The sequence below is a fragment of the Pseudorasbora parva genome, chromosome 9 (genome assembly GCF_024679245.1).
Source record: "Pseudorasbora parva isolate DD20220531a chromosome 9, ASM2467924v1, whole genome shotgun sequence".
Classification (NCBI taxonomy): Eukaryota; Metazoa; Chordata; class Actinopteri; order Cypriniformes; family Gobionidae; genus Pseudorasbora; species Pseudorasbora parva.
The window spans coordinates 19,065,078-19,081,235 of record NC_090180.1 but is presented as its reverse complement, the minus strand read 5'-3'; the positions used below and the strand labels follow the sequence as shown (position 1 = coordinate 19,081,235).

The 16,158-nt window shown below is 38.6% G+C and overlaps 1 protein-coding gene across 1 annotated transcript in view; it reads right to left on the bottom strand.

Annotated features, from left to right (window-relative positions):
- Positions 1 to 16,158, bottom strand: part of LOC137089401 (uncharacterized) — a 126,218-nt gene that overhangs the window by 92,466 nt on the left and 17,594 nt on the right. The window contains exons 16-26 of the mRNA XM_067452980.1: positions 12,871 to 13,047; positions 12,638 to 12,793; positions 9,412 to 9,596; positions 9,142 to 9,324; positions 4,976 to 5,067; positions 4,725 to 4,894; positions 3,367 to 3,520; positions 2,409 to 2,488; positions 1,968 to 2,148; positions 401 to 583; positions 188 to 318 (exon numbers count right to left, since the gene is read on the bottom strand). Coding sequence (XP_067309081.1) covers positions 188 to 318; positions 401 to 583; positions 1,968 to 2,148; positions 2,409 to 2,488; positions 3,367 to 3,520; positions 4,725 to 4,894; positions 4,976 to 5,067; positions 9,142 to 9,324; positions 9,412 to 9,596; positions 12,638 to 12,793; positions 12,871 to 13,047 — 1,692 coding nt within the window. The remainder of the gene's footprint in view (positions 1 to 187; positions 319 to 400; positions 584 to 1,967; positions 2,149 to 2,408; positions 2,489 to 3,366; positions 3,521 to 4,724; positions 4,895 to 4,975; positions 5,068 to 9,141; positions 9,325 to 9,411; positions 9,597 to 12,637; positions 12,794 to 12,870; positions 13,048 to 16,158) is intronic.

Below are 16,158 nucleotides of genomic sequence, written 5' to 3'. Positions count from 1 at the left end.
GCATCCTTGCTGAATAGATGTTTAACTTCAAACTTTGAAAAACAAAAAATTTAAGTATTTTAGACACTTTGCATTTTAGAATGTTACAATTTTTCTTGAAAATGGTAAAATAAAATACAAATAATATTAAAAAAAGGTAAACCATAATAGAAACCTGAAAGATAAATAAAGAGAAAACAAATATTACCTTGTGGTTTGGGTTGTTGAAGTGGGAACAGTGGAGCTCATGTGTTGCTGTTATACGGTACGTCTGTACCGGATCAGATTCACTGTGAAGATTCTGGTTCATGTGACACTCCTGCATGTTCTGTGAATCCTCTGGGGAAAACAATTATATGTGAATGAAGAGTCTGTTTTGTTCTTGTCTTAAAGTGCTGCGTTATTTGTAGAAATTACTTACCTTGTATACCATACCTAACCCTCACCGCAGAGCTCCACTCTGGGCCCCTTTGCTTTAGTAACCCAAGAACTCTGATGCTGACAGTGCTGGGCAAAAGAAACCCGGCATCTATAGAATAATGTCTTTGGCCATCTTCCAGACTTTTCTCCAGCTGCACTGTGAGGTGAAGCAGAACATAAAGGACTGGCCGCAAATCATGATATAACTGGAAATTATGTCCCAGTTAAGTAACTAGCACAACTGTATGGCTCTGGAAATAAAAATCCCATTCAATTTGTCAATATAGAATTAGTTCTAACATGTAAAGATCCTTTAAGATACCATAAGCTCCAAATTTCTAAGCAATTAAATATGTTTTATAGAGGAAATGCATCTATCCATAAAGTTTATCTAGTTTCTTTTCATGCTTAATCAATTAATACACATTGAATTTGATGTTGATTAAATTTAATTATGTCATTCACAATGATGATTTATAAGACGAGTAGTTCAGATGATCATTTACACTCATCTAAAGGATTATTAGGAACACCCAATTTCTCATTAATGCAATTATCTAATCAACCAATCACATGGCAGTTGCTTCAATGCATTTAGGGGTGTAGTCCTGGTCAAGACAATCTCCTGAACTCCAAACTGAGCAAACCATTTGTGAAGCCACAACACACACAACCTTGAGGCGGATGGGCTACAACAGCAGAAGACCCCACCGGGTACCACTCATCTCCACTACAAATAGGAAAAAGAGGCTACAATTTTTAACCACTAGCTCACCAAAACTGGCAGGTTAAAGACTGGAAAAATCTTGCATGGTCTGATGAGTCTCGATTTATGTTCTTATATTCAGATGGTCGAGTCAGAATTTGGCGTAAAAAGAATGAGAACATGGATCCATCATGCCCCTTGTTACAACTGTGCAGGCTGGTGGTGGTGGTGTAATGGTGTGGGGGATGTTTTCTTGGCACACTTTAGGCCCCTTAGTGCCAATTGGGCATCGTTTTAATGCCACGGCCTACCTGAGAATTGTTTCTGACCATGTCCATCCCTTTATGACAACCATGTACCCATCCTCTGATGGCTACTTCCAGCAGGATAATGCACCCTGTCACAAAGCTCAAATCATTTCAAATTGGTTTCTTGAACATGACAATGAGTTCACTGTACTAAAAATGGCTCCCACGGTCACCAGACCTCAACCCAATAGAGCATCTTTAGGATGTGGTAGAACGGGTGCTTCATGCCCTGGATGTGCATCCCACAAATCTCTATCAACTGCAAGATGCTATTCTATCAATATAGGCCAACATTTCTAAACAATGCTTTCAGCACCTTGTTAAAACAATGCCACATAGCATTAAGGCAGTTCTGATGGCGAAAGGGGGTCAAACACAGTATTAGTATGGTGTTCCTAATAATCCTTTAGGTGAGTGTACTGAGTGTAGTTTGGCATGCTTAGAATTTTTTACCAATCTTTTGAAATGCCCAATGAATAAAAAACAATTAAATAGAAAGTAAATGAAAAATATTTCTGGGTCCATTTAAAAGGTGATCATTAGCAGATTCTTGCCTGAGAGTGATGCGTCCTTATTGAAGACATTTTTAAGCAAGGCCTGTATTATGAACTTCCTGCTGCGAGCATGTGTTGTGTTGACCGAGAGGGAGAATGGATGTCCATCTGCTACTACTTTGGCATCAAGATGGAAGTGGGCTCTCATCTCGGAAGCAAGATTCACCTTCTCTAGTAGTCCCTTAGGTACAATGGTGAATAATTGAATGAACCATGTTCTTGAATAAGACAAGATACTTATATAATAATAATAATATATATATATATATATATATATATATATATATATATATATATATATATATATATATATATATATATATATATATATATATATATATATATATATATATATATATATATATATATATATATATATGGAATAATATAGACCAACAGCTTTTCATGTGACTTTAAAAATCAAATGTTCCACTCACTTACCTTGATAAAATAATGGTGGATGTTGTCAATCAGCAATTCGATTCGGCCTGAATGTTGGTTGTTTAGTTCTTCAAGCTGCGCTGCGAGAAAAAAGATTTACAAAAACAATTTTATACGATAAATATTTTGTTGATACAACTGACCATATGCAGGGAACATTCTTTAGAATTTACGCAATAATACCAGCCAGCTGCAGGGTGGTGCTGTTTTCTGTGTAGTTCACTCACAATAAAAGTTATTGTTTTTTTTTCATGAGACTTTGTGCGTAAGCACTTCATACTTCACCTTGATATTTATTTATTTATTTATTTATTTATTTATTTATTTATTTATTTGTTTGTTTGTTTGTTTGTTTATTTGTTAATTTATTTATTTATTTATTTATTTATTTATTTATTTATTTATTACAGGATGTGGCAATGAGTCAAAAAATGCTCCTTTGCAGCCATCCATTGGTTATAGTGATAATTAATGTCTTTTTTATTTTTAAATAAAAGAGTTTTCTATCAAATGTTGTATTTCCTACATTTTCAAATGTTCGGTTTTACAAATGGGAACAAATCTCAGAAGTGTGAATAAATAATGTTTTTTGGTCATCATGTTAAAAATAACATTGAATTGCTTGAAAATGGTTCTGTGTGCATGTGTCCAGACACTGTGTTTCTTATTTCAACATTCCCATAAGCTTCATCATTATTGCAATTAATAAAACTGGTTTATTGGAAAATTAGGTGTGTGATAACTACATTAAAATATAATCAAAACATTAAAAAGTCAACAACTGATGGTTTTGTGTTGATCTATATCAAGTACAGAATGACGACTAACGGTTCACCGGAAATGCCCAAGCTGGCTTATTGAAAACCCGGACATAACCGTGCATATGGTCAGCTGTATCATGTGAAAAGCAGCCTTTAAATATACTTAAGGAAATCAATTTTTGAAGTGGGTTTGAAACCTTGAATGAGAATGTTTTTCAGGGGGTGTGTCATTTTCAGAATCAGCCTTTTTGGACTGAGATTGACATCCAGGGACACATCTCTGGGGATAGTGGATTGTGGCGTGCCAAGAAAGAGAAGCAAAGTAGCTTCCAGCGGCATCCAGGAATTCCGCTGTCAAAGATCCACAGAAAGCATGGAAAGAGCAAATTAAAGAGCATTATTTTGACCTTCTTAACATGAATGAACTGATTTCAGGATCACCATGATTTTGCATTTTCTTGGGTCATCATATTTAAATCATAGAGAAAATCACAGACTAAACCCGACATAAAGTCAAGTCACCAAGTCAAGTGCAACAATTTGATTCGGCTGTGCAGCCGCTCTGGAGAAAACGGTGATGTTATCCAGCTAAATTAAATTAATCAAATGTCAATGCGGACAGATCAGTTATATAGTTTAAATGAAAGTGTCCCCAACTGAGCAAGCAAAAATCCAAAGGCGACGAACTGTAAACTTAAAGTCCCACTGAAATCAAAATGGAAGTTGTTTAGCTTTTAGTATGACAATGTCAGCCTTAAAGTTATGAATAAGCTGGTGTATTCCAAAACAATGACAAAATTCGCATTTAGAAGACATAAGCATTCAAATCTTACAGTCTCTCACTTCCGTTAAAACGAATTACAGATTTTGATGACATCATCGCAGACTTCACCTTCTCATCAAATATTCTGTCCAACCAAATGCTCTCTAGAATCTAAAGCCCGCCCATTACACGGCTGAAGACATAGCGGCTGAAATCGTCAGTTTTTACCACATTTACTAATTTCTTCATGGTGAACAGCACATGGCACACTATATATGTGATAGGAAACGATTCAGTGTAATTATGTTTTCAGTTGAGGGGAATGAAGTCTATTTTCACGCTAGATTCACACACTGCAGCAGCGTACACACATAGTCTAGACCAGAGCCATGGTTAGACACGAGAGCGCAGTGCGGATCATATGCGTGAGTCGGCGCAGACAACAAACATATCGGACCCATTTGAATTCTGCACAGAATGCTATATTGCAAAGCGATGTGGAGGAGATTATGATGATAAATGGTTAGAGGAAACTGGCTTTACAAAACAGAAAGGCTCTAGTCAAACTGACATGGTGTGTGTATTAACGAAACGCTATTGGCTGTTTCAAAAAGGGGAGGAGCTGCTAACAGCTGGAGCCGTTTCAGGGGAAATCACGTCAACATATTGAATAATGCGGCACGTTTCAAGGCACTTCAGTGGGCCTTTAAAATCTGACTGGTTAGTTGGAATGTTGTTCCAGATCAACAAAGATGTTGATCCAGGAACATGCTGGACAGATATTTTGCCTACCTGGGGTACAAAAGTATAAGCCGCCTCCAAGAGGTACTGGTTGAGACCTTTGTCCAGTTTTTGAAGTCTGAGAGTAAAGAGAACTGGGCCCAGTGGTGGGAAGCCTTTTCCCATCAATGTCAAAGGATAAGTGACATCAGAACATAACTGCCATCCAACCATCTTAGACCCTGCAAAAAGAATCATACAACTATGTTGACACTAAGCGGATTTAACTTCTTTTCACAATGAAAAACAAAACAAAAACTCACATGTTTTAGGAGTGCAAGTGTTCTTCTCCTTGAGATTTCTTGTAGCTATGAGCTCCTCTTTACTGTCCCCACTTACACGGAACATTCTGGAGCTGTCACAACAATTTTAGTTATAGTCAAGATACAATAACTGTTTTGGCCATTAGTTATGTTTACATTCAGTAATTTACATTCCCGTCAATCTGAATGAATCCAATCCAATTTCAGATTCTGAAAGTTGTATTTAACTCTAAAATGTGTAATAATTGACATTTTAAAAAATGTTTTAGAAAAGCTTTATTAGGGTGGAGATAGTCCCTTATTAGGCAATCAATAAAGAGATTAGCCTCATTAACAATCTGTCACAAACTCAATAAATAAACTCTACAGAGGGTCAGATAAAAATGAACTCAAAAATAATAAACTATTTAATCAAACAAACTAATATCATCCACAGGTAACGTAACAAGCATGTGCTGTACACACAAACAATAACTGACAATGAACTAAGGAAACACAGGAACTTAAAGGGTAGGTTCACCCAAAAATGAAATTGATGTCATTAATGACTCACCCTAATGTTGTTCCACACCCGTAAGACCTCCGTTCATCTTCAGCACATAGTTTAAGATATTTTATATTTAGTCTGACAGCGTATCTAAGTGTAGGCACACTATACCGTCCATGTCCAGAAAGGTCAAAAACATCAGCAAAGTAGTCCATACAAAGTAGTGACATCAGGTAGTTAGTTACAATCTCTTGAAGCATCGAAAACCTATGACTTTATTCAGCATTCTCTTCTCTTCTGCGTTTGTTTTCAAACCTCAAATAAAGATTAAAACGGTTTTGATTCATGATTCGGATCGCCAATGTCACTTTCAGCAGTTTGCCAGTTTGACACACGTTCCTAATCATGAATGTATTTTCGATGCTTCAAGAGATTCTAACTAACTAACTGATGTCACATATGGACTACTTTGATGATGTTTTATTACCTTTCTGGATATAGACAGTATAGCGTGCATACACTTAGATACACTCTCGGAATAAATATAAAATATCTGTGTTCCGAAGATGAACGGAGGTCTTACGGGTGTGGAACAACATTATGGTGAGTCATTAATGACATAAATTTCATTTTTGGGTGAACTAACCCTTTAAGTAATACATTTAAATATGAACAGCTGAAATGAGTATATACAGCGAGGAAAATAAGTATTTGAACACCCTGCTATTTTGCAAGTTCTCCCATTTAGGAATCATGGAGGGGTCTGAAATTGTCATCGAAGTGCATGTCAACTGCAAGACAATCTAAAAAAAATAAAAAATAAAAATCCCAATGTATGATTTTTTTAAACTATTTATTTGTATGATACACCTGCAAATAAGTATTTGAATGCCTGTCTATAAGCTAGAATTCTGACCCTCATAACAGACTTGTTAAACTGCTTTTAAAATGTTCACCTCCACTCCATCTATCCTAAATTAGATGCACCTGTTTGAGGCCGTTAGCTGCATAAAGACACCTGTCCACCCCATACAATCAGTAAGAATCCAACTACTAACATGGCCAAGACCAAAGAGCTGTCCAAAGACACTAGAGACAAAATTGTACACCTCCACAAGGCTGGAAAGGGCTACGGGGAAATTGTCAAGCAGCTTGTTGAAAAAAGGTCCACTGTTGGAGCAATCATTAGAAAATGAAAGAAGCTAAACATGACTGTCAATCTCCCTTGGACTGGGGCTTCATGGAAGATCTCACCTCGTGGGGTCTCAATGATCCTAAGAAAGGTGAGAAATCAGCCCAGAACTACACGGGAGGAGCTGGTCAATGACCTGAAAAGAGCTGGGACCGCCGTTTCCAAGGTTACTGTTGGTAAAACACTAAGACATTTGAAATCATGCATGGCATGGAAGGTTCCCCTGCTTAAACCAGCACATGTCCAGGTCTTAAGTTTGCCAATGACCATTTGGATGATCCAGAGGAGTCATGGGAGAAAGTCATGTGGTAAGAAGAGACCAAAATATAACTTTTTGGTCATAATTCCACTAAACATGTTTGGAGGAAGAAGAATGATGAGTACCATCCCAAGAACACCATCCCTACTTTGAAGAATGGGGGTGGTAGCATCATGCTTTGGGTGTGTTTTTCTGCACATGGGACAGGGCGACTGCACTGTATTAAGGAGAGGATGACCCGGGCCATGTATTGCGATGGGTCCAGGCTGGGTCTTCAAACATGACAATGACAAACTCCATGTTTCTCAGCGACAGGCCAGAAACCTGACTGATCTAGAGAAGATCTGTGTGGAGGAGTGGGCCAAAATCCCTCCTGCAGTGTGTGCAAACCTGGTGAAAAACTACAGGAAATGTTTGACCTCTGTAATTGCAACTGTACCAAATATTAACATTGATTTTCTCAAGTGTTCAAATACTTATTTGCAGCTGTATCATACAAATAAATAGTTAAAAAAATCACACATTGTGATTTCTGGATTTGTTTTTTAGATTATGTTTCTCAGAGTGGCCATGCAACTACGATGACAATTTCAGACCCCTCAATGATTTCTAAGTGGGAGAACTTGCAAAATAGCCGGGTGTTCAATATATACAATATATGTTCAATATATCTATAGAGGGAATGCACATGATGTCACCATCAGCTGTAGTGACTGCGATTATGCCCTACTGAGTGGCAAAAAGACGCCAGAGGGGGAGGCTTGTCCACGGACCCAATGAGCATCGCTGTTCTGAACTTGAGACGGACTTGATAATAGCGTGTAATTTTCTCACTGAAACCACAGCCAACCTGTTGCTGCTTCTGCTTTAAGAGGGGAACGCTGCCCATAACTGCTTGTCTATGACTGAGTTCAGTTAACATGTGCGTCTCTGTAAGTGCAGACATCGTGAAAATAAGAGATTCATCGTATACCAGCTTCACAGCGGAAATCTGTGAGATTGCGTTTATTAAATTTAGAACAATTGAGTGACAATTTTTAGTGAATATAAATGGAGCACCCTTTGCGCGCTGTCTGGGCAATATAATTATTTATTTTTTATTAATAGGTCTATAATATATTCAGAATTTGAAAAAAACTTTTGTTTTCCATTCGTGACAAGCAACCACATACACGCTTCAATACACTGACCCATCATACGCATGCGGGATTCAGTTGAAAAATGTGCTGACTGACAGTTATAAATAATCATGTCGAAATCAGGCTCATAAAAATGTCAGGAAAACACGATTCCTGGCTGCATGTCATTATCCATGGATCACTGAATCTGTGGTAAGTTGTAAGGAACACTATATCGAGCCCAACCTTTAGTTTAAACTGATAATTGTTTGCTCAACTCGCGTTTTCCCCCATTAACTGCAGTCACGCAGCAGCTCTTCTGCCACTCAGCCCCTGCTGAGGGGGGCGTGTTCTGGCGGGAAAGTGACGTTTATGCATTCCCTTTACACCCCCTCAGCCGGGAAAATGCTGGAAAAGTGAGCAGAGCCAAGTGAAGACAGGGGGGGCGAACCGAGACCAGGGCTGAGCAGGGGGCGTGCACCAGATATCAGCAGTGACTGATTGATTGACAGCTGTCAGACTCGCAAAGATGGAGAATGATTGAAATGATGACCAGTAGTTTTGCATCAGATCTGTCTTTTAAAGTAGAGGACTTTTCTCCCCCACCTTCACCTGAATATGATGCCAAGGGCATGGTGAGCTTGTGCCAGGAATCGTGTTGGGGAATATCAAAATAAAGTGTTGGCAGATATTAAATGCTATTTCATGCATTCTGACTTGAATACACTGTTAAAGAGCTGGATTCTCATGCTAAACATGGACAAAATGTCAACAAAAAAAATGTTTGACGTATGCGTTTGATTTCTATGCCAAATACACTCCAGGATTCTAATAATTTTCTGAAAGTTTTTTTTTCTTCTCAAGTATAACCCTGTCTGACGTCATAAAGGGCACACATTCTTGTATGGGTTTATCTTCCAAAAGGGGCAATGATCCTAAGCACACAGCCAAGATAAGAAAGGAGAGACTATGGGACAACTCTGTGAATGTCCTTGAGTGGCCCAGCCAGAGGCCAGACTTGAACCTTATTGAACGTCTCTAGTGTGTTCCCCCAAATAATACTATATCAAAGTGTATTTATATATTTGAAAAAGAAAAAAGAAAACATACCTGAAGGTCAGTATATCCATGACATCTTCTGGAGTGTTGAGAACCACCTTTAGGCTCTGCCCATGGTGCAGATATACAGCTCCATCCAAGCTGGTGAAGGTTTTGAGTTGAGTGACCCACTCTAATCCCACACGACCAAACGCTCCATCCACTCCAGCTCTCACAGAGATGCCAACCAGCGCACTGCATAAGAGGACAAGAGGAGATGAACTGCCATCATGACTTCAACCTGACAGCACACTGCCATTATTAAAACTACAACAGACATACTTTGGTTTGACATAGCCAGCCAGTGAAAAATGTGACCAATTCTTATAGTTAGCGATGCCTTTAAGTCTGAGGGAGAGCAGAGTGGACATGTTGATGCTTAGTCTCATGGGTAATCCAGAAAGAGATGGTAAAACCAGTTCCTCTGACAGAACAAGTGGCCTTTGACTGAGTTTAATCTCTTGACCCTGAGAAAAGGGAAGAAATTAAAACAATGATAAGGTTTACTCTTATTATGACATAAAAAATTAAAAATAAACAAAAACACACACACACACACACACACACATACATATTTATATTTTAGCTATTAAGCTATTTAGCTATATCTTAGTATTTAATTATTATCGCAAAAATGAAGCTAAAATCAATGCTATTTCGGTTAGTAGGTTACTCATAGCCGAACTATATCGGGTCTATTATTAACCGAGACTGTGAAATGCTATCTGGGATAGCTATTGCTTGCTGGATATTGTCTCCCAAAAAAAAAAGAACCGCTTCTGAACGGCCTGAAATGAGTCATCAGTAATTCCAGTCTTACTTCTTGTTACAAACCAGCGTGACACATTTTGTAACAAATTTGCATAATGTTTACCTGCACTCTCAGAAAAAAAGGTACAGCACTGTCACGGGGGCCCTAAATATTAGTACCATAAAGGTACATATTAGTAACTTTTTGCTTTTGTACCTTAGGATACAGCCCCAGTGACAGCACTGTCGCTTTTTTTCTGACAGCGAGTTCTCTCCATTGGCTGCTCATGAACGTGTTCTGTTTCCCACCCTCAAAATCTGTAGTTTTAGCTGAGACTGGAAGAGTTTGGTTTGTGTTGTTGACGTGTTGAGATGATGCTGTTTTCTGTGCTGCAAAAGTAAATCCATTTTTATGTACTTCCAAATGATAAGGGTTTGCGCTCGAATTTAACTGACACCATCATTTCACTGCTATAGAGGGGCTCGGAGAGGATATTCTACCCGAGCTCCAATTGCCCCCCTATAACAGGCAAATTGAATGAATAAAAAAATGAATGAATGAGTCATTTATATAGCGCTTTCATATGTACTACTGTACACCCAAAGCGCTTTACACTCGTGTCAGGGATCTCTCCTCAACCCCCACCAATGTGGTGTACAAAATTGTACAAAAGGAGGAGCAGGGGAGGAGGAGGGATGCTTCAGGAACTAAAAAGGGGAAGAGGTAAGCTGATGGTTTTATACCTTGGTATTAATTGAAAGATTAGATGGGCGTACTCCTCCCGAAATTACGTTTATTAACTTCACTACTGTTTGTATCACTCTGTATAAAGTGCTGAGAAAGCTCTGGAGCTGGAATGCAGATATGGCTATGGGTGTTTCGTTTCTGACACACGCTGTAAACGGTAAACCAATCACAACAGACTAGGCCGTCTGTCCAGTTAGAACAGAGGAAGCTCTTAGAAAGAAGGAGCTTAGAGAGACAGAATCCTTGATTGAACCGTTTTTAGACAAAAAGTAGTGATGCTGAACTGTATATTATGAGAAAACGAAAGTATTTTTGACTTTGATGCATGTAAGTATATTTCAAAACAGAGACTTTCGAAACAAAATCAGGAACCTGATTATACAAAAGTATAATAGGGGCATTTAAAAACCCAGGAAATGTTTTTTACCCCTTGCCTGTCACCCCCCGATTTGGCAAATGGAGCATTTAGACATACTCATAGTAAAAAGACAGCAGCTCATAAGTTATTCTGAATATACACATAACCAATATATATTTAGAAAGCCAACACTTGAGAGTTTACATCTGAATACTCAGAATTACTCACAGTTATTAATAGAGATATATAGGCTAAAACATAAAAATAAAAAATGTAAATATTTCAAATATTTTCCTTCATGTATAAACATATTATGTGAATGTAGTATAACGGCTTATGACTACAACTAAATTGAAGGCAAAAGTGTGGCCATGCTTTATTTAAAATCTGAGGCTATGTCATGTCCAAAACTATGAACTCAGCGCAGTAAAAAGTCACACCTGAAACATCCTCCCTCACATCTCCCCCTACCCCCTATTGACAGAAATGAGAGAGGGAGGGGGAGATGTGAGGGAGGATTTTTCAGGCGTGATTTTTTACTGCACCGAGTCAAAGTACTCTCAGAAGTGCTATTTCACCATCCATTATAGTTCTCCTTTTTAATCTGCTTAGAAAAGCGCCACGTTTTATTTTTTGTGTCACCATATTTGATCGTTCAACTCTTCGTGTAACTGTATTTAAATAGGGAAAACGTGGAGGTGTTTGGTCGCTTTTAACTTGATCTCTGTTTGGTACCGTAGTGAATGAACTGGGCTTAGCGGGCTAAGCTAAATGCTGTCAGAATGTCACCACGCGTCAGAGTGATTAAGTGCACGCACTGAGACGAGAGAGGTATGTATCAACTCGTTTTAGTTAAGGGAATAACTTAGTTTAATATGAAAAGGCTGTGAAATATCCCTTTAAGAGGAGACCCAGAGAGAGCTATGTGCATGTTTTAGCTCTTTTAGATCAAATAATTCAGTGAGAAATGAATAGAAATTATATTCCGTGTGACTAAATATTTTGCAAGCATGTGATAATATATCAATATTTCTCCAAATATGAGCACTTTTGAACTAGGATTTAAACTGAAAGCTGCTTTTTGCAAGCTGTGTGAACACAGCTGAGCTGCTGCAGACGAGCGAGAATTAACGTGCGTGTGATATTCAATTCAAAATATCATTCATAACAGATAGATTATAATGCACTCCTGAGATAAATTAAGAAATTAATGTCACTGCAAACCAGTTTTATCATAAACAGTGTTCAAATATCGAAGCTGGAGCTTTCTTCTGTCTAATGATACTGAGTTTGTCCAGATAAAGTAAGAGTGTGATTTAACGAGCAGTGAATGTTGAACAATAGTAATTTTAGGCAGTCTACCATCTTTGATAGGTATGGGGTTAAAAGCATGTATGTGAAGCTTCTATTTTTATAAAAGCACTTAAAGTTCCTGTCAAAACTGGTGTTGAATTTGAGTGTTTTGTATTGCAGTCACTTTAGGGATTTGGGTGTTGTGTTGTGTTATCATGATGACAAAGCTGTAAAATTGGATATAACTTTACACAGACAAGGTTAATAAGTCATTTTTTTCACACGAAAACTAATGAAACTTTTGAATATTGAACTTAGTACATTCACTTTAAGTAACATCTTGAGAAAGAATATCTTACCTTTAACAACTTGACAAAAACACCAGCTGTACTAAGTGAAAGCTTTCTCTGATATGCCTGGAGGTCATCACAAGTCATAAAACTGAGGTCATTGCCAAACATCTTCACATTTATCCAACACCGGAAGCTACTGTCTCTTTTCCTCTGCCTTGTGAACTTAAACAGAAAAACTTGGTCATGCATGATGTAAAGCCAAATTACAGACACATTGCCACCATTTGCAAGACTCTCACCTTAGTCTTGATGGAACTTAACGCTGTGGACTGACAGCGGTCACCGTTTCTTCCATTCTGTCCATGCCTCATGGAGTCAGTTTGAGTCTTTGGTCTGGAGAGATCAGCAGATGCTAGAGGATGCTCCTCAAAGATTGTCTTCAGAATAGGCTCTAGGTTTTCCATTCGTAGGCTAATCTAAAAAAGTAAATAAAAAAAAATAAAATGTAACATATCTACACTGTAAAAAATTATTTAGAAAAAAAGTTACCTGGTTGCCTTAAAATTTTGAGTTCATTGAAATTGAAATTTTGAGTTAATACAATGAACATTTTTTTGAGATTCGACAACCTTTATTAAAATATTATTTAAAGATTTTGTAAGCATATTGGGTAATTGTGTGTGTTTTATATCTGATGATGCAGTGAAACATGCCAAATAGTGCTATTTTCATGATTTATCAAATTTTTTATGTGGTTCAGATACAAAAATATTTTGAGTTTATATTTATTAAACAAATTTCCTTCATTGTATCAACTCAAATTTTTAATTTCAATAAACTCAAAATTTTAAGGCAACCAAGTTACTTACTTTTTTAAGTTAAACCAACAAAAAACAACCAATTTTTTTTACAGTGTATTTGTTACTGTAAAATTATTTCTGGCTAACATTAACCAGTTCCCTGCATGGCCTAGACCAGTGGTTCTTAAACTAAAAAAGTGGGGCACAGTGAGGCTAAGGGATAGCGTACAGGCTTCAGGTTGTTATACAAATAAACCTCTTTAGGGTGATACAAGAACCCACTGCGAAATTATCCCTCTTATTATGCAGCTCATGTGGCTAATGCCACATAATCAAAATAATTGAAAACAAAATACTTTTTGGACTTATTACACGGCTCTGTGAAATATTTGATTCTGATTGGTCAATTGTCAATTTGTGATAATTTGAATAATCACAAATTAGTACTGTAGGGAACTGTGTTAATAAATGAATGATGCATGGTTCTGCACTAAGCATTCAAGTTTGTGAAATGACGAACACTGCCAGGATAATCTACTGCAAAAATCACAACTATCAAAACAATGTGACTTCACCATAAGCGAGAGATGTAATGTGACGCGAAAAAAAAGCAAACTGAACCTTCACCGGGTGAGGTATGACTATAGACTGTAAAACAAGGCACAACACAAGTTATACTAATCAAGCTACTGCATTGTCAAAATGATCCCCATTCACAGGGATCTGTAACAAAACAGTCCCCAAAAAACTTGCATGCGAGGCCAATAGTTGGCAATGTCACTTTGCAACAGTGCATCTATAAAGATGCATGAAGTCACCATTTTCACAAATTTACAAAGATAAGATAATGGTAGTGTTTTCACAAATGTGCACTAGCTGATTTGTTCATTTGCATGAACAGCCAAAATGCATAAAACGTTTTCGGCTTTTAAGTTGAAAACGGTGTCATGTAAACAGCTATATCATAAATAGACTCCAGAAATGTGTTTTGTCAGCTTCTTTGTCTTTAGAAGCCACGTTTATTGAACGGGTGTGTTCCCTGTATTGTGTGTGTGTGCTTGAAGTCTTTAGACCAAGAGTTAGACAACAAAATGCCAGGTCTGACTGTGTACATTGTGAAAGATCCAGAAGGCATAAACTTCGATCCCGCTTGGCTCTCTACCTCTCTCTTCAGACCAAAAAGAGGAACTAACTCTGAGGGGTTGGAAGTAAACAAGCAGGCTGGTGCTTCGGCAAAGCAGCTTCCTCAATCGGGCACATTTGAGTAGCTAATCGAATTTGTTACTGGAGCAATGGCCACGTTAAAGATAGTTTGGTCAAATGAGAAGCAAGCTCTCATTAGTTCCAAGCTTGATGTTTATTTCCTCACCTCAGCTTAAGTGCAACCTCATGTCCACCATCACCCGTTCTTCCTTGGCCACCACACTGAGTTGTCAAGGGCTTTGAAGTTCATATTCAGTCCGCGTACATACCCAGATCACCACGACATATTCTATGGTGATCAAGATGCGCAAGCATAGGAATGAGGCGATGCCTAAGGTGGAAGAGATGTTTGATGGCTATCTCTCCCCTTCAACTGCATCATCATGGAGGAAACCAGCCTTAACCAAAAACCCAGGCAGAGTCACATCTAATATGATGGGTAAGTCAGACCAGATGTGGCAGACATGCTAAACAATTTGGATCATGGTGAGGGGTTGAGTTCCAAGGTGGGTCAAGAGCTTTACCAGGTCATCTTGTCCTCTGTGGAAACAAGTAGACGGCCCATGCCATTGGCCATTCAATAGCTGCTTTGGTCATCAATGTGCAGCATCTGTATCTGTAATATGACAGGGATTAAGGAAAGACCAAGCTTTTCTCCTAGACGCCCTATTTTCACCCTCTGATCAGTTCAGTGGCCCATTGTTGACAGGCACAAGGAAGCAAAACATCAGGGGCCTGTTCTTCATACCTCGCTTAATACATCCAAGATGATTTGACAGATCCCAGATTTTTTTAATCGTGATAACTGATCTCTGGCTAATTTGGTTCTTCAAAAGAATTTGCAGATTGGATTAAAATATCTGGATTAAATTATCTGAGATCACTGCTCGTGCCTGTGTTCCCTGAAGAGGGCAGATGCATCGATACTCGAAACCATAATCAGAAATGCAGCAATTGGAAGACGGGGATTTTAACCGTCGTGGACCGGTTTTCGAAAATGATTCATTTCATTCCCTTGGCCAAATTACCTTCTGCCAAGGAGACAGTGGTGACTGTCGTAGATCACGTCTTTCGTTTACATTGCCTTCCAACAGATGTGGTTTCCGACACAGGGCCCCAATTTGTGTCCAAATTTTGGCGGGAGTTTTGTAGACTACTGGGGGCCACTGTGAGTCTGTCTTCGGGTTTCCATCCTCAAAGCAATGGTCAGACCGAGCGGGCCAACCAGGATCTTGACAGAGTGTTGCGATGTTTGGCCTCCAAGAACCCTTCCTCCTGGAGTCAACAGAATTTTTTGGGTGTAGTATGCACATAACTCGTTACCAGTGTCGGCCACGGGCCTATCTACGTTTAAGTGTAGTTTAGGGTACAAGCCACCCATTTTTCCCTGTCTGGAATCCGAGGTCGCGGTCCCCTCCGCTCACGCATTTGTCCAGAGGTGTCACCAGAACTGGAGTGGAGCCCGTGAGACTCTACTCCTGGTGGGAGAGCGCACCAAGGCCCAAGCCGATCGCCACTGGTCTAAGCCTTCCGTCTATGTCGTGGGTCAAAAAGTGTGGCTTTCTACTAAGAACATTCCTTTGC